Source organism: Rhipicephalus microplus, chromosome 10 (genome assembly GCF_043290135.1).
Source record: "Rhipicephalus microplus isolate Deutch F79 chromosome 10, USDA_Rmic, whole genome shotgun sequence".
NCBI classification, from domain to species: domain Eukaryota; kingdom Metazoa; phylum Arthropoda; class Arachnida; order Ixodida; family Ixodidae; genus Rhipicephalus; species Rhipicephalus microplus.
Genome location: NC_134709.1, coordinates 63,624,723 through 63,651,604, shown reverse-complemented (window position 1 = coordinate 63,651,604; position 26,882 = coordinate 63,624,723). Strand labels below are relative to the sequence as shown.

Here is a 26,882-nt window from a genome sequence, read left to right as displayed (position 1 = left end):
ATTATGGGATGCGAGCGCTCCTGGCGGAGCGCCGAGGCGCAAAACGAGAGAATGGATGGCAGCTATGGAGAAAAAACCGGCTTTGAGTAACTACCGAAAGGGCAAAAATGAAATAAGGAGGGAGGCATTTTACGATAATTCAAGGGGAAGCGCTTTACTGTTTGAAGCGAGATCGGGTTGCCTTAGAACGCGTAGTTATAAAGCAAGATTCAGTAAAGAAGAAGAACAATGCACATGCTGCGGGAAAGATAAGGAAACGGCGGAGCATGTTCTGATTGAATGTGGAGATATCCACCCAGGTGTACTCCTGTATCCGTCAACTGAGCTCGTAATGGTTCTAAATTCTCTAAAGAATTACGCGGAAGTTTTCCTCGCAAGAGCGAGAAAGATGAATCAGCCACTGAAGGCTGCCGTTGACAACGCCGCGCAAATACTACAGAAACGTGACAAACTCAAGTGCTCGACCCCGGGACATCATAAAAAACTTTTGGAGGTTGTGCTCGTGAAGTTTCTCCGCCCACTTTTTCTGAACTTCGCGACGAGTGTGACTGACAAACACGACTTGGCAAAAGATTTTCATGTCAAACCATTGTCTCGAAAAGTGCTCAAGCTTTGAGCGCGAAATCAAATAACAAAGCTCACATTGCATTCTGCATACAGTGCTTGTGTTAAAAATTTGGTGTGTGCGCACTTCTTAACGTATACGCATAATCCAATGCAATGTAGACGGTTTCTAGACCGTCATAAACGCAAGCGTGCATAGGCCGCGTCGTCTGCTGTTATTATGGGATCGGTGCGGCATCTGGCGGCGAGCGCCAAAACTATAAGGGACGGATGGCGCGTATGTATTTAGCGCTAATGCGCGGGCACAAAAAAATATAGGAGGCTATGGCCAGTCCTGCCATATACTCGCAGGCACGCGCCGCGCTACGTCGCTTTGACGCATGCGCGTTTCAGTGCGTCCGGCGTCCCTCCGTCACGAAAAGAGGGAGACGCTGTATTGTCTGGGTAACGCATCGGTGTGAAATGCAGCATGTCGCTTTTCGCGCTGGTTGCCTTCGGGCCGCGCCGACGAACGCCGGTCACGCCTTGCGTCAGTGCTCGCGTTTCGCTAACGTAGCGTCGCTGTGCCCAGCGTGCACGCGCGTCAACGCTACATTGGATTATAATGGGCCCTTCATGATGCGCTCGAGGCTGGTTTACTATAGCTCCACATATACCGAGTTTGGAGTTTCGTGACATCAATGGATGACGAAATATATCGCTGGTGCAAACGTAATAATCCTGACACGCGTGTCATGTAGGAACCTGACAACATACCACGCTCATAGCGCGCTCGCGGGCGTTTCGCAAGCTCTACATACACTAAATTTGGTATCAGGTGACGTGAGTAGATGATGAAGGTAAACGAGACATCCAAACATAATAATCATGACCCGGAAGTCATGTACGGCATCATTTACCTCCACTTCGTAACGTTGTGCTGACTTTAAAGTGACATATCAACATTTCTCATTCGTGCTTCGCATATCATCGATGCTTACTGTACTAGGGATCAGCCAACCTTTATTCCATGGTTTATAAATCAAGACCATCTTTAAAAAAATTCACAGCATATCCACGGACTGAATGATGATGAGTCGGGCGAAGCGTCCATCTGTCCATTCGTGCATCCATCCATCCGTCCAACCGTAGGTTGCTCTATCCGTCCGTGCTTCTCTCCGTCTGTTTGTCTGCACGTCCGTCCGTCTAGTGGACACTCCAGGTACCACCATCTCGCATGTTTTCATCATATATTGATTATATACAAGTACCGCCATCTAGAGAACAATTAAAGAACTAAACGAGAGGTGGCTACCTACCGCATACATCGAGGACGCACGACTCACGGTTTAAGAAGCTTCAGCATTCTAAGAACTAAATGAGAGGTGGCTACCTACTACATTCATCGAGGACGCACGACCCACGGCTTAAGGAGATTCGCCCCTAAAAGTCTATCCCCTGTGGCACTTACCCGCTTTCTCGGGCATGTGCCACCGGTGGTTACAAACAATAACAGGAGACGAACAGGCGACGCCATAAGGAACTTTGCCCCTAAAATGAAACCATGTTCACAGTCTCATTTCTCTTCAGTTCGCAAAAAAATTAGCACCAAGTTTAGCACTATGTTAGCTTGTTTGCTTACTATTTTTTATGACTGCTCAACAGCTTTCTTATTGATAAGCTTAACATCTTTGAAGAATACGCAGAAAAGAAGAAACTTACATAAAGTTGAAAACAGAGCTGTCTTCGTCCCCGCCAGTGGAGATACTCTTTAGTATGGCAAAAGACGCTCAGTCCTTTAAGCGAGGACACCTTTCATATGCTAACTCAGAGTGCAAGATACCTTTACAATACCACAAAGATTTCTGACATTTCCTTGTCTATGAGCAGCGAATAAAGTGTAAGCTTCTAATGCTATTTCAAAGTGATTTCAGCACTTATATCTGTGATTCTAACATAATGCCATTACTTCAATGTGAGTTAAATGAATCTTAAACTTACAGAGAAGTGTCTTAATTTACAGAGGGGTAATATTATTATATTTACAAAGCTTCCGATGAAGAAAGCGTGCCGCAGATGTTTTTTAACCTACACTAAAGCTTTTGGCCATTTCTGCTCATAATAAACAATTGGCAGACAGCGTGTTAAGAAAGAAATTAAGCATTCGCTCCTAAAATTTCAGCTCACCATGTCCTGCAATAATATTATCTGGCTTGTGATGCAGAAAAATATTTTGCGAAAGATGGAGAAGATGCTGTATTCCTTCTTCAAGTGTAGTCATTCGACCTCACACATACTTGGGATACTTAAGTGAAAACGGATTTTCTTTTATTTTATATCTGCCTAATTTTCCAATTGATAATAAACAATGGATATAAGTTGGCTCGATCGATGAAAAGTCTTCAGCTCTGGAAGTGTTAATGATAGACACTGTAGAAATGACGCATGTAGAAAACGTCAGAGGGAGAGAAATTTCGTCTAAGCTTTACTCAACGCCTGCATTACCTTATCTGTACCATTTTCTCTTTCCGATATTACATGCTTTCCTCACAAACTACAAAATTGTATTAATACTTCAGTCATTTGCTCCTTTTCAAAGAATTTTCCACTGTGATTCTAGAACAAAGACACAGGTAAATAGTTTCAATAAACGGGGAATAGCACAATGGTGCAGCCGATTATAAAGATTAGGCACTGAGCACGTGAAGTCATCTATTTGCAATCGATTACTGTCAGTTCGCAGATTTTGAGATGTTACCAGATTCAATTTTCGTAAATATAACTCGTGGGATAACGACATCGTTCTTCAAAAAGTTTGAATATGCCCGCGTGTTTTGGTTACTTCTGTTCCAATGGTCCCGTGCATATGTCCTCTTTTGCAGAAGCAGCTTTGCACAAATAAGCGTGCAAAAAGCACTCTACGATGGCAAAACATATCATGCAGTTGTGCCCTGTAAATAGGGGACTGTGTACTACATTTCTTTTACATGTGGTTGCTGTTATACTGGACAATCAGGCCGGTGCTAGAATGTAAGGGTTAGAGAGCCCCACAACTTGCTGAAAGACAGAGCCTACTCCCACCTTGTGCTGCCTTGACGTGATTACAGATGTGAAACGGGGCTATCAGACACTTCTGCCATAAACAAACATGGTAGATTGTGAAAACCCTTGAAATAAAAAAAATCACCGTCCGTGCACTCCGTACTCAAGGTTAACCAGAAAAGTGAAAAAAAACTAACTTGGCGGTGTATTTGCGTGCTTCGCTGGCAAAGGTCGTCGAAAGACAATAGTCTTTTGTATTTAAAGAGAGGATAAAACGGCTATTTGACGTTCCGTGCGACAAAATTGGCGAATGGGCGCTGCGAGAGATTTGGATGTCATCTAGCAGTAATTTGAAGAAACTAGGCTTTCTAGAACGCAAAGACACTGGTAGGCTGCAGCACCATAACAACCACTGCAGACTTTATAATTAAGTAGCTCTGCAATTTAGTAATAAAATAACACACTACCTAATTAATTCAAACTGTTTTTGGGCCAAAATATGCGTAAAATTGTTTTTGAATGACAATGTCCGCACGTATGAAAGCAAAAACTAGATCATGATGGCTGGTCGCTTAGGAAGGCGTTAAACTTTTCTCATTTTACTAACAATCGGGGGACAGAAAAAAATCACAGCATATCCACGGAGTGAATGATGATTGGTGGGGCGTAGCGTTCGTCAGTCTGTCTGCCAATTCGTTCTTGCGTCCGCCTATCTGTGTGATCCTTGGTGCATCCGTCCGTTTTTTCATTCGTCTGTCTGTCCGTCCATCTCTTTTTGCGGCCATCCCTTTGTCTGTCCATACGTCCGTGTACCCCTCTGTCTCTCCGTCCGTGCGTGTGTCAGTCCGTTCGTCCGTCCATATGTCTAGAGAAAACTGCAAGCACAGCCATCTTACATCTTTTCATCATGTATGCATCATATACAAGTGCCCCCATCTTGCAGACATTGTAAGGACCGCTATTTCGGGTATGTGCCAGTGGTGGTTACGTACTACGAGGGACGCACAAGCCACGCCATAAGGAGCTTCGCCCCTAAAAGAAAATCAGACACGCGCCGATAGACAGACGGACTTCTGCATTGAAGTATCCTAAGAAAGGCTATCTTCTTAAAAAATTGGCAGATCCCACGTACAGTGGGAATCGATGATATGCAAAGCACGAAAGAGAAAAGTTGATATGTCACTTTAAAATCAGCACAATGTTACGAAGTGGAGGTAAATGATGCCGTACGTGACGTCCATGTCACGATTATCTTGTTTACATGAGTCGTTTTTCTTAGTAACCTATTCACGTCACGTGATACCGAATTTAGTACATGTGGAGCTAGCAAAACCGCCGCGAGCACGCGCGTGGTATGTTGTCATGTTCCTACATGACACGCATGCCAGGGGTATCATGTTTGCACGATTCATATAATTCGTCCTTCATTGACGTCACGTAACACCGAATTTGGTATATGTGGAGCAATAACAAAATGGCTGCGAGCGCGTCATGAAGGGCCCAATATACTTCTATGTAGCGTTGACGCGCACGCACGTTAGCAAAACGCGAGCAGTTATATTCTGACGCCAGGCGCAACTAGCGTCCGTCGGCACGGCCCATTGGCAACCAGCGCAAAATGCGCCATGCTGCATTTCGCACCGACGCGTTACCCAGACAACACTGCGTCTCCCTCTCTCCGTGACAGAGGGACGCTGGACGCGCTGAAATGCGCATGCGCCAAAACAAGGCAGCGCGGCTCCATCTGCGAGTATGTGGCAGCACCGGTGCCTGGCGTGGCAATGCCGGCGTGAAGCGACGAAATGTTCTCACATGACATGTTCGTGTAGTCATGTTCTCACATGACACGCACCTCATATTTATCATGTTCGCACTAGTCACGTACATTATTCATTCGTTGGCGTCGCGTAATAACGAGGTTGGTGCATGTGAAGCTGGTGAAACGGCCACCAGTGCATCATGAACATAGCATGTAGTCATGTTGTTACATGACACGCCTATTATGATTATAATGTTTGCACCAGTCACATACCTTTGTCATCCATACACGTACCGTAATACGAAATTTGGTATATGTGACGCTAGCGAATTGGCCGCGAGCACATCATTAGTGTAGAACGTAGTCATGTTGTTGCAGGACACGTATGTCATGATTTTCATTTTTGGGTCTGTCGCTTGTGTTCGCCATGCAATCATGCCATACCATACCAGTTTTGCAGCATGTCATGCGAACAAAACCACCACAAGAGCTGCAGGATCATGAAATGTAAATCATGACATTCATGACATATATATCATGATTTTCATGTTATTGCTTGTCAAATACGTTCTTCATGCACTCATGTTATGCCATACCATGTTTGGTATTGATACCATTATCGAAACGGCCAGGAGAGCTAAAAGTTGTAGGCGGTTAGACAGACAGACAGACAGACAGACAGAATGACAAAATGACAGATAGATAGATAGATAGATAGATAGATAGATAGATAGATAGATAGATAGATAGATAGATAGATAGATAGATAGATAGATAGATAGGTTCGCTAAGAAATCCTTCGCATTTAAAACTTGCGGCAACAGGTAGTTTTATATAGACGTCGCTGCCGAAGCCGCTCGAGAAACTCCCGCCAAGAGCGGGCGTCGGCCCCGGTGAACTCGTTTCCGTCATTGCCTCATTAACACTACGCTGCTTAAAGCGCCATTTCTCTGTTCAACTCGATTTGGAATTCCGGATCTCCGGTGCACTGTTGCTGCTTGCAATTCACCACCAAGGCCTGTTTTGGTGGCTGGACTGCTGCATCAGCCCGTCGAACATGAATTCCCCCATGGATCAGCTGTAGGCGCAGTTCTTGGGAACTCGCACGCGTTTCGGGCGTGTGTGTCTTGACACACCCGTGTGCCCGCAACAAGAGATGTTTGTTTACATCCATCCTTTCCCTGTATATCTGCATCATGGTTTTCCTCAGCCCGCGAAAATGGAGGGCTTGAATGACCTCTTTTGCCATAAGCCTTTTCGTTCACTCCTACTCCTCTCCCACTACCCATCTGTGTGCTGCCCTGTTGAGGTGACCTCCACTGAGAGATGACGCTGAACTGTCTAGATATGTCTGATTGATTGATATGTGGGGTTGATATATGTGTAACGTACCCAAAACCACCATATGATAATGAGAGACGCCGTAGTGGAGGGCTCCGGAAATTTCGACCACCTGGGGTTCTTTAACGTGCACCCAAATCTGAGCACACGGACATACAACATTTTCGCCTCCATCGGCAATGCAGCCGCTGCAGCCAGGATTCGAACCCGCAACCTGCGGGTCAGCAGCCGAGTACCTTAGCCACTAGACTACCACGGCGGGGCTGTTTAGATATGAATAAACGGCGTATTCGGACTGGCACGGTGAATGGACGTGTTTTTTGAGCGCTCCCGATCGACTGCGCAGATAAGTGGTTTTGCCTGTTTTGAGCTTGCCTTTATAATTATAAGGCAGCAGTTAAAATCTTTGTAGCAATTATTACATTGTACGGCTTTTCCGGGTGTATTTACTAGTTTGTGCGTGCGCCTGTGTTTGCTTTTTGTGTTTTTTTCTAAGGACAATTGGTGTCATTTTTTCATAAGGACAATTGGTGTCATAAAAACGTGGGTAAAAGGCTGTAAAGTCTTCAGGATGCGGAGGGAGTTTGAAAATGAACCCAAGTGCAGAAGCAAATGGAGAGTAGGCTGACGCGAAGTGTAGGCAATGTGAGGTCGAGGAAAAAATGGAGAAAACGATGGTTTCCCTAAGTAAACTGCTGTTGAGAATCACCGAGCTGGAGACTGCGTTGGCGACAGTGCAGGAAAAAACGAGGGCAATGGGAAAAAGGCTGAAGTCCGCCGAGGAAGCACTAGCCAAGGTGAACAAAGGAGCAGCCAACGGAGAGAAAAGTAGGGCACCGGCAACCAGAACGGCGGAGATCAAAGAGTTAGCAAGTTTCAAAAAACAAAAACAGGTTTAGCCATTTCACTTGTCGCAAGGCCCAGCTTCAGTGAAGTAGTGGTGGGGCTGGGAGCGGGCAAAGCAGCCGTTGTCACAGGTGCAAGTAACCCGCAGGTGCAGGACGCTCCAGCTGAAAAGTCACAGTCTGTGATAATCGCTGGGGACTCGAATTTAAATCGATGCGCAGAAGCAATCAAAGAGAGCAAAGAGAGGGTAAGAGGTGACAAGATGGTTGCAGTAGAGGCATTCCCAGGACGCAAGCTGGAATCAGTCATGAGGCAAGTGAGCGCGAAACTCGAAACTACAACTGATAGATGAAACCGCGTGATAACTTTAGGCGGTTTAAACGATGTCCTAAATGAAGATACAGCAGGGCTAGCGACCACACTGGCGAAAGGGGTGGATGACGTGCGCGCCACTTCTGCTCAGGTACAAGTAGTGATATGCACAATACATATATATATATATATATATATATATATATATATATATATATATATATATATATATATATATATATACCGGAGGTACCGGTGCGTGATAGCAACCTGCAAAGAGCGGTTGTCAACGCAAACCAAGAGATATGGCGGATGAGTCGAGAGAAAGGCTATGAGGTGGTGGAAATAAACAGAGAGGTGCATAAGTGGGGTGGTTTTCAACGAGACAGAATTCCCTTCGATGAGCGGCTAGGTCATGAGGTGGGTTGGCGACTTGCAGGGTGCGCAGTAGCTTTTTTGGGGGGCACGTGGGCCTTTCGGCGAGCAGGATAGCTAGTAACGAGGAAAACAACCAGGGAGACTCTTTGACAGGTGGTATGAACCAATACGATTCCAAAGTGGCACGAGTATCTAAGTTAAGTAGAGTCCGGGGCAGAAATAGACGTAGCCACGAGCGCTGAGTCAATTCAGACCAAGGGTATATTAACATGCAGGGTGGCAGGAACAGGCTGAAGTGGGAAGAGATAGAAGAACAACTAAGCCAGGAGAGGCCGGTGGTATATGGTTTTGTAGAAACACATTTTAGGCACATAGAACAACCTCCTAACAATCCTGACTACGCGTGGTAATATTGTAATTGAACAGAAGGCAGCAGAAAGGGGGGTGGTATTGGAACATTCATTCATAAAAGTAAAGACTGGAAATGGGTCAAGCAGGAGTGCAAGGAACATTTATGGCTAAAAGAGAAAGTGGCAGGGCAAATGACACTCCTTGCTTTGGTGTACTTGTGAACGGGAGCAAAGGCCAGAAAGGAAAACCAGGCAATGGTAGAGTGTATATCAAAAGACGTTGAGGAGTTGGGAGGAGAATGCGAGAAATTTATACTAGGAGATATGAATGCGCACATAGAAGATATAGATGGGTATACCGACCCAACAGGCAAAATGATCATGGATATGTATGAAAGACATGTTTGACCATTTGCGACAGTAACCAAGAAGTGTGAAGGGCAAATAACATGGGCAGTAGGAGGGCTGCAATTGACGATTGATTGCGCACTGATGTCACATAGGATGTACGATAAGTTCAGGGGAATGCACATCAATGAAGGTGGCTCCAGAAGTCTGGGTAGTGATCACAAACGTATCAAGCTAAGTTTTGGAAGAGCAGTGAAAGTGGGAAGGAGACAGGATGCGCAACTACAGGAAAATTTTTATTCAGAAAGGCAAATAGAAATAGCTATTAAACAAATTGAGAAAGTAATCCCTGAGGATAATAAAACATTGTGGACATGCACAAATATAATTAGACTGTTGGAGCTAGAGCTTCCTAAGCCACGTGACGAGTCACCCCGGAAAAGAAGACACAAACCCAAGAGTTGGTGGGATGAGGAAGTTAAGAGAGCCATAGCAAAACTTCAGGAAGCCTCTAGGGAACACAGACATGCTAAGCAGTGGGGTGAACCGGCAGATGATGTTGAAAGAAAATGGGAGATATTTCTAAGCTGTAGAAGGAATGCATCCCTTCTGATTAATGAAAATATTAGAAGCAAGGGAGCTCAGTGGCTGGCAGAAGTACATAAAAAAGATAGAAAGGCAGCTGCGATATTTTGGAACCATTTAAACTCCCTAAGTAATGAGACGAGCCTAGAGCAGAGGTTTAAAACTAGAGCTCAAGGTGCTAGGCTAGATGAGGACGAAGCTATTGAATATATAAGAACAAGGGTGACAGAAAATTTTCAGCAAATAAGTGCCTTATGCACCACAATAGACAAGGATGAATCAAGTGGCACAATGGATCTATTTTCACAACGAGAGTGGGAAAGGGCTGAAAAGAGGGTTCCTAGTAGTACATCAACAGGCCCAGATGGCATTCCAATTATGCTGATGAAGACATTAGGTCCGAAGTCTCGGCAGGCTTTGAGAGAGGCAGCGAGCAAAATATGAATCGATGGTGAAGTCCCCGATGGATGGAAACTTTACAGGATGAGCATGATTTATAAAGGAAAGGGGCACAAAGGTGACATAAACAACTACCGTCCTATAACAGTAACGTCAGTGGTCTACAGGCTGGCGATGCAGATCATAAAGGAAATACTGCAGGCATGGATAGAGGATGGGGGGGTGTTAGGGGAACTGCAGAATGGGTTTTGGAAACACAGGAGGTTGGAAGACAATCTGTTCCCACTGACGCATTGCATCGAAATAGCAGAAAAGGAACACAGGCCCCTGTGGCTAGACTTTTTGGATATCAAGGGGGCATACGATAGCGTGGTTCAAGAGGACTTGTTGGGAATACTGGGCACACTAGAAGTGGAAGATGGAGGCACCAATCTTTTAAAGGATATCTATAAAGGTAACAAGGCAGTTATAAAATGGGAAAAACAGGTATCCTAGCCTACAGAAGTAAAACGGGGGCTTAGGCAGGGGTGTCTTCTGTAACCCTTGTTATTCATGATGTACCTTAAGGATTAGAGGCCAAATTAGAGGGAAGTTGACTGGGCTTTAACCTCTCTATCATCAAACAAGGAAAACTCATTGAACAGGCACTACCGGCATTGATGTACGCAGATGTTATAGTGCTAATAGCCGACAACAAGGAAGATTTGCAGAGAATGATGGACATCTGCGGTAATGAGGGAGATAAGTCAGATTTCAGATACAGTAAGGGAAAATCAGCAGTCATGATTTTTATTGACAATGAACGTAGTGAGCTTAGAATACAGAAGGTCTCACTAGAGGTAACAGATAAATACAAGTATCTGGGTGTATGGATAAGCAATGGGGCCGAGTACCTAAGGGAACACGAAATATACGTGACGACTAAAAGTAACAGGAATGCAGCGGTGATGAAAAACAGGGCACTTTGAAATTAGAATAGATATGAGGTTGTGAGAGGAATATAGAAAGGGGTCATGGTTCCTGGTCTGACGTTCGACAATGCCGTCTTGTGCATGAGATCAGAAGTGCAAGCAAAATTAGAAATTAAGCAACGTGAAATAGGTAGGCTTGCTTTAGGAGCTCACGGGAATACACCATATCAGGGAGTGCAAAGTGATGTGAGATGGACATCATTTGAGGTCAGGGAAGCTTGCAGCAAGATACAATTTGAGAAGCGATTGAGAGAAATGGGGGAGGAGCGTTGGGCTAGGAAGGTATTTAGCTACTTGTACATGAAGAATGCCGATACAAAATGGAGGAAGCGAACCAGAAAATTGACTGGTAAATACTTAGAAAACAGCAGGGGGCCAAACCAAAAAAAATGTCGGTTAAGAATAGGTGAAGGAAGCTGAGATTAATAAGTGGAGAATCGTTATGTTTAAAAAGTCCGCACTAGAAATCTATCGACCTTTTAAAGTGAAAATTGCCAAGGAAAGGAGCTATGACAATACTCGGGGTGGTTCTCTACTGTTTGAGGCCAGGACGGGAGTGTTGCGAACCAAGACATATCGGGCAGAATACGAAGGGGTAGACACGGTATGCAGTGCGTGTGGAGAGCAAGAGGAAACTGACGAACACCTGATAATGCTCTGTAAAGGACTTCACACTATAGTTCAGGATGATGGTGCAGAGTTTATCAAAGCACTTGGGTTTAGGGACAGGGAGGGCAAAATCGACTTTAAGCGGGTAGAATTACCTAGAAGGAGGTTATCTGTTTGGTGGCTAAATTCAAGGCTCGAGTGAAAATTAAACTTTTCACTGCAGAGTGCGAGTCCTCAACCTCACTATTTAAAGGAAAAAAATAAGCTAGTTTTTGGTTCACTAAGTATTACGTCTTGGTGGCGTCAGCCACCGCCCGATCTAAAGGGTACAGCTATATCAATTCATCCATCCATCCATGAAGCATCTTATGGTCGAGCTTTTTCCGGTGTGCGGCGAGACCACCCTTGCTGCGCATTCGCGTCACCTCACACACGCTTTCTCCCTCCTCTCCTACGTTCCCTTCTTTCTTTATTCGCAACGCCGATGAAGGCAGCGTTTGCTAGCGAGTTTCTTGATCGAATAAACCAACTGCTTGCGCTGCACAAACATTGACTGGCCACCCCATATATATGGGCACTGGATCTTGACCTCCAAGGTAGGACCAGTGGGAAATTTCTTCTGTACGTTGTTGAACAATAACAACTCGCAGCGTGCGTGATAGCTAAAAAGGGTTTGCGAGCATCTGTGTCCAATAGGAGTCTTCTGCTTCACGTTGCCTATTAGAAGTTATTGGCTTGTTCCAGATGAAAACACCGGTTCATCGCTGGATGTTTTGCGCTTCCCCAAGTCTCCTTCCTGCACAACGCTGCGATTAGCGCTATAGTGTCAACTCGCCGCCAGCGTAAGTCATTGCAATCGTTGCTTCGCATAGAAACATAGTTCTCTTTAGCGAAACATAGTGTAATTGTTTTCTTCATTTTTCGCTTTTTCAAAGAACTCCACTTAAAATGCTGCACGTGAGTTTGGCGGCGGCTGCGAACAAATGAAGCACGTCACTGACTGCCCTGTCATTGGCGCAAGTTTGAGTGTGACGTAAAAAATGGCGTAACTGGCGGAGCAGCCAATGAAACCGTTTAGCATTTTTCTGGACGAATGGTTCTTCATTTCGCCTAGACATCTAAAGCTTCCGTTGTAAAAAGAAAGGCGAGAAGTGTGGGAGCCAACCTTCTTTTGATCTTCTGAATATTGAATTGAGCCAAGCGCAGAAATCTGGTGTTATGCTACAGAGTGATTCGTTGATGTTTTTTGTGGGCTTTGTGGGCCGTTTGTGCGTATGTGGTCATGCGCGCCTTCTAATGTGGTTTACCTTTTCTGCTTTATTTTGTAATAAACTCAATTTCAAATCAGCGCTCGTGGTGCCCTCCCGCTTTTTTTTTTCGTCTTTCCCTGCTTTCTGCACTGTATCCCGCCGCGGTGGTCTAGTGGCTAAGGTTATCGACTGCTGACCTGCAGGTCACGAGATCTTATCGCAGCTGCGGCGGCAGTATTTTTGATGGAGGTGAACATGCTGTAGGCCCGTGTGTTCAAATTTGGTTGCATGTTAAAGATCCTCTGGTGGTCGAAATTTCCGGAGCCCTCCACTATGGCGTCTCTTGTAATCACATGGTGGTTTTGGGACGTTAAGCCCCACATATCTATCTATCTGCTTTCGGCACTGTGAATTTATTCTGTAATGTGAAACTAACTTGCCCAAGTTTCCATGCTCTTAAACTAATAACTTGTAACTATAAAGTTAGAAACAGCCTAAATGGAAATCTTACTACCACCTCTAGAACTTTCTAATGTGAAATTTTGTTGAGTGGATGTTTTTTTTTGCGTTTTACTGCGTTTAATATGTGTGTCTGCGTCATGACATCGGAGAATATATATAATAAAAAAAGACAGAATTGCTCTCAGGCATGACCCTCGACTGTCACTCGGACCATCGGGGTTCGAATTTCATTCAATCCTGAGTTTTTTTTCTTGTTTCATACAATAGCGGTTCTAAACAATGATGGGACTCTAAGCCACCGTAATAAACAGTGTTTTCTTCTACTATAACAGCTTTTACTGAAAAACTCTCTCTTACTCAATGCAGTGTTGAACAACCTAGGTGAAGTCCTATCGTGAATGTGTCGGCAAACTTTTAAATTGCGGTGGGAGATAGCGGGATGCACCCTGCATATATCAGTTTTCCAGTAATGCACTTTTTTCGAAGCCTACCTTACAGATGTTTCTTTCGGGCATAAAGGCCTTTTCTCTAATAGCCCAATCAGCCCCGCTCTAAATAAAAAAAAACTCTATGTAATGCTTAAGACCATGGTTTATGACAGGCATCTTTGAAAGCGACCTTTTTAGGAACTCCGCCACAAAGCGAACGTGAATCAGTGCAGCGTACTCTTAATCGTATCCTGACATTTCGTAACTGCATATCTTTTAATGATTGACGTCATTCAATGCAGGGCGACACGGAGAAAATGGTTCAGGGGTTGCAGATGCGTTGATGTACGTTTAACCCCAACTAGCATTCACAGTTAGGATTTGTGAGCAGTCGCTATGTGTATCGATCCCGTGAGCAGCTGGTACGTGCATGTAAGTACGCTCCCCATATAATAATATAAAGGATAAAAATGTAAGAAATGTTCAAAATTTTCATGTCCACGGCATTCACTTAGCATACTAATATAAAAAACAATGATGTGATAAGAACAAAAAAGGACGAAACAAATAATTTTGTTGGCAAGCGCAACACCACAATATAATAGGGATGTACGGCATAGTGGAGGATGCCGAAGTAATTTGGTCTACCTGCAGTGCTCAGCATTTTTACTAGTATAACTACATGGGCGCGTTTATTATTTAACTCCAGAAAATATTCCTACTTGGCCTAGAATCGAGCATGCATCATTGATCCTGGCGGCTCCACACAACGGCTGAAAAGCTGCAGCTGGTAGTATACAGGGCTGAGCTACAGAGCTGAGCAAGACTCCTAATTACGTATAATTTCTAAGTGGGGCTTTTTTATACTTTTTTGCGCTTTATTCAAAGAAATTCAGGTTGAATATCATATTACCCAAAGAATATTGTGTGAAGAATAGTCTGCTGGGCCATTTGGCAATACCGTTTTTTAATTTTTTTGCGGAACAGCAAAAACAAAGCGCGAAGGGTATATGCCGACAACTTCAACTACTTCGAATTTGTCAAAAAATGTGCCATAAAATACCTAACATTTACTGAACTGCTTTAATCAATCACTGCCATCACAATTCTAGGCCTAAATGCATCTTCAGATGATTGGAGACACCATAGCAGTATTCATGGCAAATGATAAAATAATGGACCTTTTATAATTAGATGAAATAGGGTGGTCAGTTCAATCGTTCGTATTTGTTTATTTATGTATTCAAGTATTTATTTATTTATTTTTATTATTTATATATTTATTTATTTATTTGTTATTTATTTATTTATTAAATAATTTATTTATTTATTTTTATATTTATTTATTTATTTATTTGGTCAATAATGCCGACTTCCATGCAAAGTGGTAGGCAGGTATTGAAGACATCCTTGCGAGTCCTAGATTTCCAAAAAGCAACCACTGGTAATATTAGCAGAGGTCAGCACTTGACGAAATTCAGCAGGTAAACCGCATTGCTCAAGAGGAAAACTGGCATAATTTAGCAGGCCACCATAAAGACGTTACTTTTTCCTACGACAGTGTAGTGCTTTTTCATTCGTTATCCTACGTGCGCCATGTGTGTTGCTATGGCAAGCGCAGCGCGTGCACTCATTAGGCAAAGTAAGCTTCGCTTCGTATTTTGTAACACCTTGTGTATAATTGTAACAGTTGTCACTAAGGCTGAACGTACTGGAAACGTACTTGGATTGTGCTCTTCGGCAGTTCAATTTCTCTTTTGTCGGTGAATTTGTTGCTGATCATCGCTTATGAAAAATTACAATTGGTCGCACTATGATAACTCAGTGTCACTGGACTTTTCGCAGAGCGAGCTTCAATTTTCCTATTGGACTTGGCTGCCTTTTTTATAAAAGCTAAATATTCTATATTGATAATTACTGTTGTAATTTTATTCTCTATAGTCGACTCAAGATGTATGTCGTCATAAAATAAGCAGTTGCTAAGGGAGTGAAGAAATCCTGCAGTGACTCCGCTTTTGAAAATTTTAGACATAATATAACAAGGGAACCATCATACAATGCATTTTCAATAGAAGAATGAAAAGCAAAATACAACAAATTCATTGAATGGTGCTCGTCTACATCGACTCCCTCTGTGGCTTGCAGCACTGCATAAAGCCCAGCCTTGCACTCTTCACTACGCTAGAAAATAAAAAAATCGCGCAGCTCCCTATGAGTTGGGCTGAAATCAAGGTAGCAGTGGAGCTATTGGCATTCCTCTTCTCCTCCTTTTCAACCTCCCCTCCATACTTCGGTAGCTCTCTTTCTTTTTCTTTCTATTTTTTAGGCGTTTTATCTTTTTTTTCATCTTTTGTTTTTTTTCATGTTTTAATTCTCGCTTCCTCTTCCTATCTATTTCTTTGGCTCTACACACGTTTGTCATTCTTTTATTATCTTTGTTTTTATGTTTTTCTTTCCTCTTTTCATTCTTTGCGCATTTTAGTATTTCCCCTCGTCTTTTTTCTCCTCTTCACCCTCACATCTGTCTTCTCCGCCACTTCTCTTTTCCATATGTTGGAATACTGTATTATTTACAATGTTTTTCTTGAAAAAAATTTATAGTTACTTATAATATTTTATATACTTAGATGGTAAGGTTTCAGCTACAATGACGCTCATGAATATAATTACCAAAAGCATGTTGATTACCTCTTAAAACATTATTTTGAGGGCAAATGCTTATAATGTCGTATAAAGTGACAGCACGTGCCCATTTTTGTCATACCGATTGTTTACGAAACTCAAATTTGCACGAAGTTCTATATATTAATCATAGAACTTACATTAGGAGATGAAGTTCCTGAATATGTGTTTCAAATTAGCCTCAACTAGGTTGTCATGGACTTACTCACGCTCGTCAACATTTTAATACCACTACTCTACAGATACTTTGTTGTGCTTTCATTCATTGTCACATTTCGTATTGCATTGAGTCCTCAGGCAGCATGCACAGAACTTACCTGGACCCGGTTGGATGACTTCGAAAACAGGCTGTAAGAATTCTTGCCCATTCTATGTAAAATGACCACAGCAAACCCTTTCTTTTCTTGATTACTTATTTATCTATTCAATAAGCTATGAAAATAAAACTAGCATAATATGTATAGACGAATAATAACTACAACCAACGTTTATTGTGTCGATGTTTTCCGTCCCTACAAGTTCTGCCAGGCAATTAACCTCATCCCTGGGCTGACCATGCAGTACACTGTGTTTACTTAACTAAAGAAAGGAAGGAAGGAAAATAGGAGGAAAAAACGGCAGGGAGCTTAACCCGCCTATAGGCAGCCAGTTTGCTACCCTGCGCATGGGAGGGGGATGGGGGAGATGAAATATAGAGAGCAGAGAGGGAAGAGAGATAAACACAGCACATTCGGCAGCACACGCGCGCACACTCAGTCATAGTCCAGTCTTGTTTTTCACGGTGTGTGACATTGCTGTTACAGCCGCTTGTTCAAGTCGATGCGGCGTAGGAATTTCAACACAGCTTTTGTCGCCTTCTGTTGCAATGTCTTCTCTCGGGCACTTGACAGAATAGTGTCCACAGACAATTGGCTCTAGTCGATGCGCGCAAAAGCGGACACCAGTGACTGTCTCTGGATTTCATACAAGGGACAGTCGCACAGTATGTGGTGTAGCGTCTCTTCGCAATGACAGGCATGGCAGAGAGCGTTGTCGGCCATTCCTATGACAAATGAACAAAACTTTATAAATGCTACTCCTAGCCATAAGCGATGAAGAAGGGTGGCTTCTGTTCGGTCAAGCCCAGTGGGCATGAGGAAAGCCATCAAAGAGGACAGGTGGTGTTGACGATTCGTCTCGTTGCTTGCTGGGCACCATAGCGAAAACGGAATTTTACGCGCAAGTCGTCGAAGGTTACTGGCAGCATCGGTCCACGAAAGTGGTATGGCTTTTTCTCGTGTTCTTTCAAGAGCTGCCCGCACGGCAGTATCGGCATGTTCGTTCCCTACAACGCCGCAGTGACTTGGCAGCCACTGAAACGTCACATGATGTCCTTTCTCGTGTGAAGTGAGAAGAAGGCATCGAATTTCAAAAACAAGCTGTTCGTACGGCCCGCGACGCAGTGCTGAGAGCACTGATTGTGTAGGGCAGCCCTTGAGTCGCTGAAAGTCGACCATTGTTGCGGTGGTTCCCAATCGACCACACAAAGTGCAGCGCGCAAAGCAGTTAGTTCCGCTGCTGTAGATACCGTGGAGTGGTCAGTCCTAAAGCTGATGGTACCACCTATTGCTGGGACATACCTAAATAAATGTTGTTCTTTCTTTTAACGTGAAACCGACGTCGTGCTTGCTTTACCTTCGCATAGAACGCAGCAAGCCCAATGCCCACAGAGTGCATGCTTGTCTTGTGTGTATACTTGCACACAACGAAACGAGCGAACACAGGACAAGTGCGAACAACTGTCACAATTTTTCCTGTGTCGTGTGTCAGCAGCGCGCTGCTTTCGCAAACGCGGCCGTGGCAGCATGCTAAGTGGCATTCATCATCTCCCGAAACGAGTCTGATGAGCGCGCACACAGGAGAGACCACGCTCCGTGGAGGCGGCGCTTCGTGGAAGCGACGACTTTTAGAACACGTCCAACGCGAGCTTGTCGCACCATCTCGATACTGATAACAAAAACGCGCTAACGTTTCCAAGCTCTTAAGACTGCCAAAAGGTGTCTGGTGTATATAAACGGCTTTCCGTTAGCATTCCAGACAACGTACGCTGTGTGGCGTCGCGCGCTGGGAATCTACAGGTTTCTTGTTCGAATACACGTGACAGGTGCTTGCCAGGTGGTTCTTTTTCATTGCAATCTCTTAGCATGCATTTTCAACGTCACTTCTATGGCGGAAGTACGTCAGTGGAGCCGTGGTGGACCACGGCATAAAACGCTTTTGTGTTAAAAAAAGTTTGAAAATTCGTTAATATCAATGACGATAATGAAAGAAGAATATTAGGCTCCTACAATCATACGCACACTTTATACTAGTCGGTGACTTCAACGTGGACATTATGGACCGTTGGACCGAATTTGTCGTCGCCTCCTTGCGTCTGTTTATATCAATACTTGCAACATATGGGGCAACAGTTAGATAGCATTTGTAAAATACAAAAGGGTTTAACAATTAACTACTAATTATAATGGTGACAGAACAATATAAAACACCTACAAGCACCGGCCCTTCATACCAGTCAGCGACTTCAACGTGAACTTTACGAACCTTAGGAGGCAGCTTCGCCCATCCGTGATCACTCACTTCGGGGAGGTGCGTGAATGAATACGAGCGGACCTCCTTAAGCCGGCATTCCGACATCGCCATCACCACCGGGCAAACCTCCCAGCGCCGAGCAAGCGCACCGAGCGAAACAGCAGGTGCGCGCTCTCGGTGAGCGCAGGCGCGGCGGCAAATGACGCGCGTCGCACTGACTCGTTCGGTTGTTCCCGCCACCATGCGCAGCAGGCGCCCTTCACCCTAACACCACTCATGAAAACCAGCAGCGAGATCAGCCGTATTTTCGTTTGCGTCCCATTTCTAAGGAGCTTCGCTCATCGGTTGTATTCGTACACAGAACAGCTGCTAGTTTTTTTTAGTGGAACGAATAATGGCTGACACCGTTCTTTGACTTCCGAGCAATAACTGTTCATGTTTACTGCTGGTATTCTAAACATTTAGAGAGTAAATTTAGGAAACAGGTTTGGTGAGAAATCGGTCATTCTGGTTTGAGTTGAGAGTTGTATTGGTACATATAATATTGAAGTGTGATTTGGTCTGAGATACTTAGAAAGGAAATGTCAGAAAAATTTATGATATTTCATTGAAATAATTTATCGAAGAACCAGGTGGTTTTTTGGAGCATCTGGGGTTACCGCAAAAGCTGGAAGAGCAGATGTAAACAACTCGTTTTTTTTTTTTACGTTGCCTCAGAGATCTGCTTGGGCAGTACGACAATGCACAAAGTTAACGAAAGGAATACACTGCCGGCACACGAATGCGGACGTGTGACTGCCACTAAAAACGACAAAGTCGAAAATAGGGTCACTTTCAAATTCATTTGTAATGTTGTTTTTTTCCGACACTATACGAGATTTTCGCAGTGCTGCAAACTACAAACGTAAAATGGTGACTAATACCTTATGGACATCGAATACAATCAATTTCCTTCTTTCGGCACCCATATGCGTGCTTCTTTTCAGCGTTTGGAGCTGCGGAGGGCACTCTTAAGATGTTGAAAAAGAGAAAAAGATAGCATTCAAATGTGAAGTACCTAGCGATAACTGCAGTCGGCTTTTTGATGTGTAGTAAGACTTAATCAGCTTTCACAAGGGCTGGATGTATATTTTTGTTCAAAACTGTTCCAATGTCGCGAACAACTTTACCTTGCCTCTTGCCATAACTGTCTCTTGCCATAACTCTACCTTGATCAAGCCATGTCCACATTGCATCAATACAAGTAGCTATCTTGAAAGACTGAGCGGATGACGCAATCATGGTCAAGACACATTTGAGTTAGCCTCGGACATGCCACGCGTAAGTGTCAAAGAGCCGAACCAGGGTGTGTCTGCTTTCATCAGAGCAATATGCAGGTCTTCCTGTTGTGGTGATAACTAAAGCTTAATTTACGTTATTTTTGTAAACATATCCGTGCACCCACAATTGATGAAAAAATGAAAGGTAAGAAGCCGAACTGCCTTTTCGCCTCTGGTTTTTAGGCTATGGTCTGCGTGCCGAAATGTTTCCAAGAATGCCCTCAAACCAACTCGCCGAAATTTTCATACTATTGATTTACGGTGTTTTGCAGATGTGCCTTATATATCAGCAGCTGTGAATACGGAAATCACCAACCATGAAAGCAATGTGGAAGTTGGGAACCATTCTCGCAACTTTTATTTTAAACACTCAATGTGACAGACGGCCAATGTATAATTCTCTGCACATTATGAACGGTAGGTGTGACGTCGTCTTATTTTGTTCCACTGATTATGCGTACAGACTATACATAGTTTCAAATACTCAAGGAAAATTGTAGATAAATTTAAACCATGGCTAACATTTTGGCGCTTCTTTAGACCCCTGACTCACATGCAAATCTAGAGCGCATGGAAGGACACCATTTTTACAGCGGAAGCTGTTACGAGATCACAACTCATGTCTCGCGCAGCGCTGTAGTTGTCTGCCGCCGCCAGTGTCCGTAACCGCATCGCGTGAAATCAGCCTCAAAACCTAGTACCAATGGCAAAGGTGGGCTCGAGCCCGGGTCCGCTGGGTGCCAACTCAGTATTCTACCACTGAGCTACACCAGGTTCTTCTTTTGCTTTATTGCCTGTTTCCAGACACTATTTACATTAACAATGCCATAAAGGTCGCGAAAACAAGAGTGGCAGTCCTACTTAATAGACACCAACTTTAAAATTTCTTGAGGGCTGTCAGGGGTTCCAACCTCGGCAACCACTCGGGAACAGACTTCTGTGTTATCGTTAGTTCCACAAATTTCGCCATGTACTCTCGAAAGTGCATTCTTGCGGGTCGTGCAACTGAATCACAGTGAGATCTTGTCATCCGGACCCACCATGAACAGTGGAGGCCCGTTAACATCAATAAGTCGAATCGCAAACCATCCTCATTGTCAATCGGAGAAATCTGATACCGTAAGGGTCTAATGGGAATTCCTTTTTCATTGTCCCCTGCAATACATCCCAAAAATACACTCCTACCCAGCAATGTAAGAAAACGTGGTCAATTGTTTCTGGCTTCTTACTAATGAGATAGTCTGACCCCCAAGGTAGAAAAATACCCCACTCTTCTAGAAATAACTTGACGTGCAAAGTGACGGTGTGAAGCCTAAAAAAAGGCCTTTGTGGCAGGAGCCATTTGCAATATTTTTACCCTTTTTAGCATCACTGTCAAATACCTAGGGGTACCACTGGAATACTACAAATACAATGATGACCATTGGCAAGAACAAGCAACAGAATTCAGTTGGATACGAGTAGGTCGCAGGGGAATCACCTATCAATGTTCTCAGGAGCTACGGTTTACAATTTGTTCGTTTTCTAGAACTGAGGTAGGTTGTGCAAATGTTTCATTGTTCACGGGCCAATATAAAGAAATTTCATCATGTTTTCGCGGTGTTTGTGTGGGCCTAAAGTTGAACACGATGCAGTCGAACTAATCTATATAGGCGTGTAAGGAAAGGTGGTTTGGGACTACCACACCTATTCATAAGGCATCTCATAAACAGGTTTTTTTTTTTCTTGTTTCGTAAAGTGAGTGATTCATTTCTGCGTACGGTGTGCCAACTGAAGCTCACGAGAGCTTTATTTTGATATGTAGAGGGCACAGACCACATTAATGGCGCTGTCCGCGGATATCTCAAGGAGGTGATCTTAAGTGTCCGCTTTTTGTCTGTCATATTTTCCAATGAGTGTCGCGCAAAAAGCTGTACAGAGATGTTTGTGATACAATCTTACCCGTTTCAATGTACAGGGCTGTATACAATGGAGGTTAAGGGCAGGGCGTGCTAAACTAAGCTATGCCGTTGTTTAGAACTTGTTGGCAAACTGGCCCTAGGCAGACTGGATTTCGGGAAAGGAATTGCCTTATTATGAGTAACGAAGCGTTTTAGAAGAGCAATAGAACAACCAGGTGTCACACAATGCGAATATTGTAACAAGTTGTAACAAGTGGGTTGTCCAATGCTCTAACCCACTACAAGAGCTGGTTCTTGATCACCCATTGACTGTGGCGCATACCCACTTCAGGCATAATTCCGTATCGTCGTCAGCCACTGCATGAACGATTGGCGCGAAATTCCTTGCAATAGTTTAGTGGATACCACGCTTCTCAGAAGAATGACGAAGGATAGCATCTCGAATGCTGGCCTACTGCCCTAAAACGTTAATTATTAATTCCGTACTGGCTAACCGGCAAGTGTGCTTGCATGGCGTTACCTAATGAGTGTTTAGAGAAAGCTCTGAAAGGCCGCTCCTATAGCTTTCGCTACGACAGTGCTGCATTTTCCGCGCAGGCCTGGCGTTTTTGTTCTTCTGAAAGGCCTTCTACAAAAAAAAAAAAAGAAAGGAAACGTTTCCATGACCCACGCCACCGAATTAAGTGTTTTTGGTGATTCGGAGCCTCTGCGATCAGCTCCGGTTTCTCAGACGAATGGAGTTAAGCGGAGTTTGTACTAATAAGTGCAAGCCTTGAAAATACGGAACTGAACAATTTTAAAGACTATAGTCTGGTTACTTCTATGTTGTTGCTAGGTTTTAGCTAAATGGTAGAGGTAGTTTTAGGTTGCTTCGAAGTTGTTAAGGCTTAAGCAAGGCGTCTCTGATAATCATATGGTGGTTTTGGGACGTTAAACCCAGCATATCAATCAAGGCTTAAGCAAGTTTAGTCTTGCTCGGTTGCTTCTACAATGATTCTTCACAAAGAGATGTTCGACTTCAACCACAAGCACTCACAGGCAAGACAAGGGTGTGCCGTCGTTGGAGTAGGCTTTTTAACACTTGCGCGTCTTGTCGCAGCCGCCGTTGCCTTTCCCGTTCCCTACAGGCGAACTCAACTTAAAAATTCTGCGGCGTTTTCTACTCAAATGAAATTGCTCACAAGCGAGTACCAATGGACGCATACTGCAGAATGACGTCGTGAGACGGACGGCCAGTGACCCTGCCTTCAGAGAAATTGCCGACTTAGTCAGTGGGACTATTTCTCAGGTGACGGTGGCCATCGGTGTCCACGCTTCGGTCAATCGAGTGGGGCCTCTTTGAACTTCTCACATTGCATCCGCCTTTGTAACACAGAATTGTTTTATGCCGGGGTCCAACAGGAATTCACTGACATACTTCCGTCTGAGACAGAACGTTAAAATTTAGCTGAGTAGAATACAAGAAATAAAGCAGAATAAAAAGTTTCGCAATATCGGGAGACCCGAGAGTCGAGTACATGGGCTCTCGGTTCACTGCGATTTATACCGGGTGCTTAACCAGCTAAGCCACCGGCTCACATGTGGGGATTAGAACATGACTCGCCTTTTATGTATCTCACGCTCGTTCTCGCTGTCTAGGTGCAGGGGTCAACGCCTACTGCGATATGGCATGACAAGCACGGCCAGCAAAGAAACCAGCAATGCACGAGGCACGAACAGCAGCAGCTACACCCTGCGATTTCGATGCACACGTCATCAAACAATTCTAAAATAAGCAAGTTCTTTGTTTGAAAAGTCTATCCATCTGTCCGTCTATCCATTTATTCGTCCGCCCATTCGTGTCTATCTGCTTCCCACCCTTGCATCAGTCCGTCTGTCCGTCTGTCTGTCCATCTGTGCGCCAAACAGACAGCCGGATGGATGCTTCACCCCACTCATTGCAGTGACTCCGTGGGTATGCTGCGAATTTCTTATTACAACAGTGCCATCTATCCTGTTTATTCTTCAGAGATAGAGAATAAAACGTTTAGTGAAATTTTTGGCGCCGAGTACATCAGTGAGTGGGATCCAGTAACGTACTCTTTCGCAAATGGGGGGGGGGGGGCAAACCTTCCTGACTTTATTATATATATATATATATATATATATATATATATATATATATATATATATATATATATATATATATATATATATATATATATATATATATATATATATATATATATATATGCATTTGCACACACAGAAGTAACACGACGCGCCTTCTAATGGCGTTATCTATTGGCGGATTGAGAGTGCTCTCCGTATGTTTCATTAGCAGATCTGGAGCAGCTTCGTTGCGAGATCCACTCCACGGAGCAACTTTTTATACTCCATGAAGATCTGCGGATTTGACCAGAAGTCGCCAGAGTCTTATCTCTTGAAACAGTGCCACCTTTGTCCGTGCCAACGAGCACCGGTCGCGTCAGTCTCGCCTCGCCTCGGAGCTCACGTTTTGCGAGCGTAGCGTCGCTGTGCCCAGCGTTGAACGGAGCTTTAGCTGTCAAACACCAAAACACACATTTAACAAACCATACTTTATCGATGTACAGTAAATATTTATATGTTCGTTTAAAGGCGCGTTTTACTTCTGTGTTATAAGCCGATTCCCATGATCGTGGGATTAATCGTATCTTTTGAAACGAATGATTGCTGTGATTTTTCTCATAAGTACCTCTAAATAAGCCTGCATAGTGCAAAAAATCATGGTCTTTCTTTCACCTTCTTTCTTCTTTTGTGGGTCAAGTTGTGGGGCAAGCTTAAAAGCCCAGCTACCTACTGAGCTCGAGTCCAATGCTTTATTTGCGGTCACTTTGTAAGCTACCGCTATGGCACCAAGTTACCATAAGCAAGGTTGACGATCAGGTTTATCAGAGAATAAGACGGAAATGGCTTTTGGCGTTTCCGTCTTATTAACAAATATAAACATTAAAAATGATTCATCACACTCATCGGCTTGCAACAACTTCGACAGAGCGGCGGTGATGATATATCCTTTTCGAAGAAAATTATTTTCCGGAAGAAGCAAATGCTTTGACCGGTTTTTAAAGAGTTTGCTCATTCCCATTCGTGCTTGCATCAACAACTCACAACACAATAAAAGCATGAACAAGTGATGTAATACTATAGGGCTCCTGCTAAGCGCTCGCCTGCTCTGCAATACTACAACACAAGACGTGAAAGCTTCCCATACGCGACCCGCACCCCAAAAAGCCTACAAGGAAAATCATCACAGCGGAAATGTTGGCGAAATTTCACTATGTTTTAACATTCCCTTATAACATTTTCATTCTCCCGTAAGAACATAATTGAGTGATTACTTCTGTGATGGAAAACTTTGTCTTACTTGTTGGTGTCCCCAGCGTGCAGCCAAGAGTGAGCACTGTTGAAAGTGGGGAGGGGGGCTCAGCCTCCAACTTTTCTCAGTCGGGGGGGGGGGGGGGGGCTCGCACTTCCCTCGCCCCCACGGCTGACATGCCTATCATGGGATTCTTAGCCTTGGAACCTATTGGTGGCGGCCACTGTCCTCGAACGTTTAACGAGGACCCCTTGAGTCTTCGGATCCGAGCCGGACAGAGCTGCCTCCCATCCTTTCATGTTTTGTTGTGTCTTGGGTTGCAAAGGGGGATTATGTGGACATTCCCATACTATGCGGTACAAGGTGGCTGTTTATTGGCGCAGAACCTGCACTGTGGTGTCTGTGCGTCGGGATCTATCTTTGACGGTATGTACGGATTGGGGTAGGGCAGGGTCTGCAGGTGACGCCACGCTGTGATTCCTTAATCAGGCTTGGCCCTAGAGTTGGAAGTTTCTTTCTTTCGAGTATTTGGTGTTGTAGAATTTCTGTATGCGTAAGAAGCAGGTCCATACTCAGAGTCAAGGGTAGATGTGATATGCCGGGGTCGGAGGTCCGGAAGAGTATATCTCGGACCGAGGCATGGGCGAGCTCATTGCCTGTAACTCCGCCGTGGCTGGGTATCCATATAAGCTTTCTCCAATCTCCCTCTGAACGTGAGGCCAATAGCCGTGTAAGCATTTGGTGCGCAATGGGGGCAACGTAGCCTTTACAGAAATTTTGGTTGGCTGCTTGTGAATTTGTTAGAATGAAGGTGAACTCGGAGTGTCGTAGGGCAAGGGCAATTCCTGCTTCTTCCACTCTAATTGTGTCCGTGTCCTGGGCTGATATACAGTCGATCTGTTTTTCTTGATGAATGACGGCTGCTGTGTATTTGCTATTCAATGTTTCAGATGCATTTAAACGAAGGCACCCTCAGTGTCTTAGTACATCTCATAAGATTCGGCCCATGCCCGACGTCGATGTTCGTTGAAATGTGAATGAATATTGCGTGGTAAAGGTGTTATGATAAAGTCCTGCCTCCATTCACGTGGGATACGTTGTTTCCCTCTTCTGTAAATGGCTGCTTTCATGCAAAGTTTCGGTAATGTTTTCCGTCCTGTTTTGGTGATGGCGAGGCGCAAGACTTGATTCATGAGGTGTGCTTGAAATACTTCAGATGCGATGTTATAGAGCCCCATTTCGAGCAGACGTTCCGCGAGTGTCCACGGGGAAGGTTCGGAGCCTTCTTAAGAGTCACACGTATGACTCTGTATATTTTGAGCTCGTCTATCTTCAAGATCGTCAGGTGAGGAAATCTTAAGGTTATGCGACTGATAAGAAATGCCTGAATAATTCGCATAATATCTTATTCTTTCATCCTTGGTCGTCGATTAGCAACACGTCTAA

General features: G+C 44.1%; 1 protein-coding gene and 1 long non-coding RNA gene across 8 annotated transcripts in view; one reads left to right on the top strand and one right to left on the bottom strand.

The window, feature by feature from the left end:
• LOC119181017 (uncharacterized) overlaps positions 1-26,882 on the bottom strand; it is a 141,263-nt gene that overhangs the window by 72,117 nt on the left and 42,264 nt on the right. For 2 of the 4 annotated variants that reach the window (XR_012886537.1, XR_012886536.1), the window contains exon 1: positions 2,266-2,440. The exons of 1 other annotated variant lie outside the window; for it this stretch is intronic. This is a non-coding gene — a long non-coding RNA (uncharacterized LOC119181017). Of the gene's footprint in view, positions 1-2,265; positions 2,441-2,730; positions 2,829-26,882 lie in introns of those variants that run through there. One more of the 4 variants, XR_012886539.1, reaches the window with a different exon arrangement.
• LOC142774754 (uncharacterized) overlaps positions 13,934-26,882 on the top strand; it is a 128,373-nt gene continuing 115,424 nt past the window's right edge. For 3 of the 4 annotated variants that reach the window (XR_012886535.1, XR_012886534.1, XM_075875759.1), the window contains exons 1-2: positions 13,934-14,055; positions 20,468-20,612. Coding sequence is in view for 2 of the 4 variants with exons in the window: in XM_075875759.1 (XP_075731874.1) it covers positions 20,513-20,612 (100 nt within the window). In the remaining 2 variants the exon portion in view is untranslated. The remainder of the gene's footprint in view (positions 14,056-20,467; positions 20,613-26,882) is intronic. The other variant, XM_075875760.1, reaches the window with a different exon arrangement.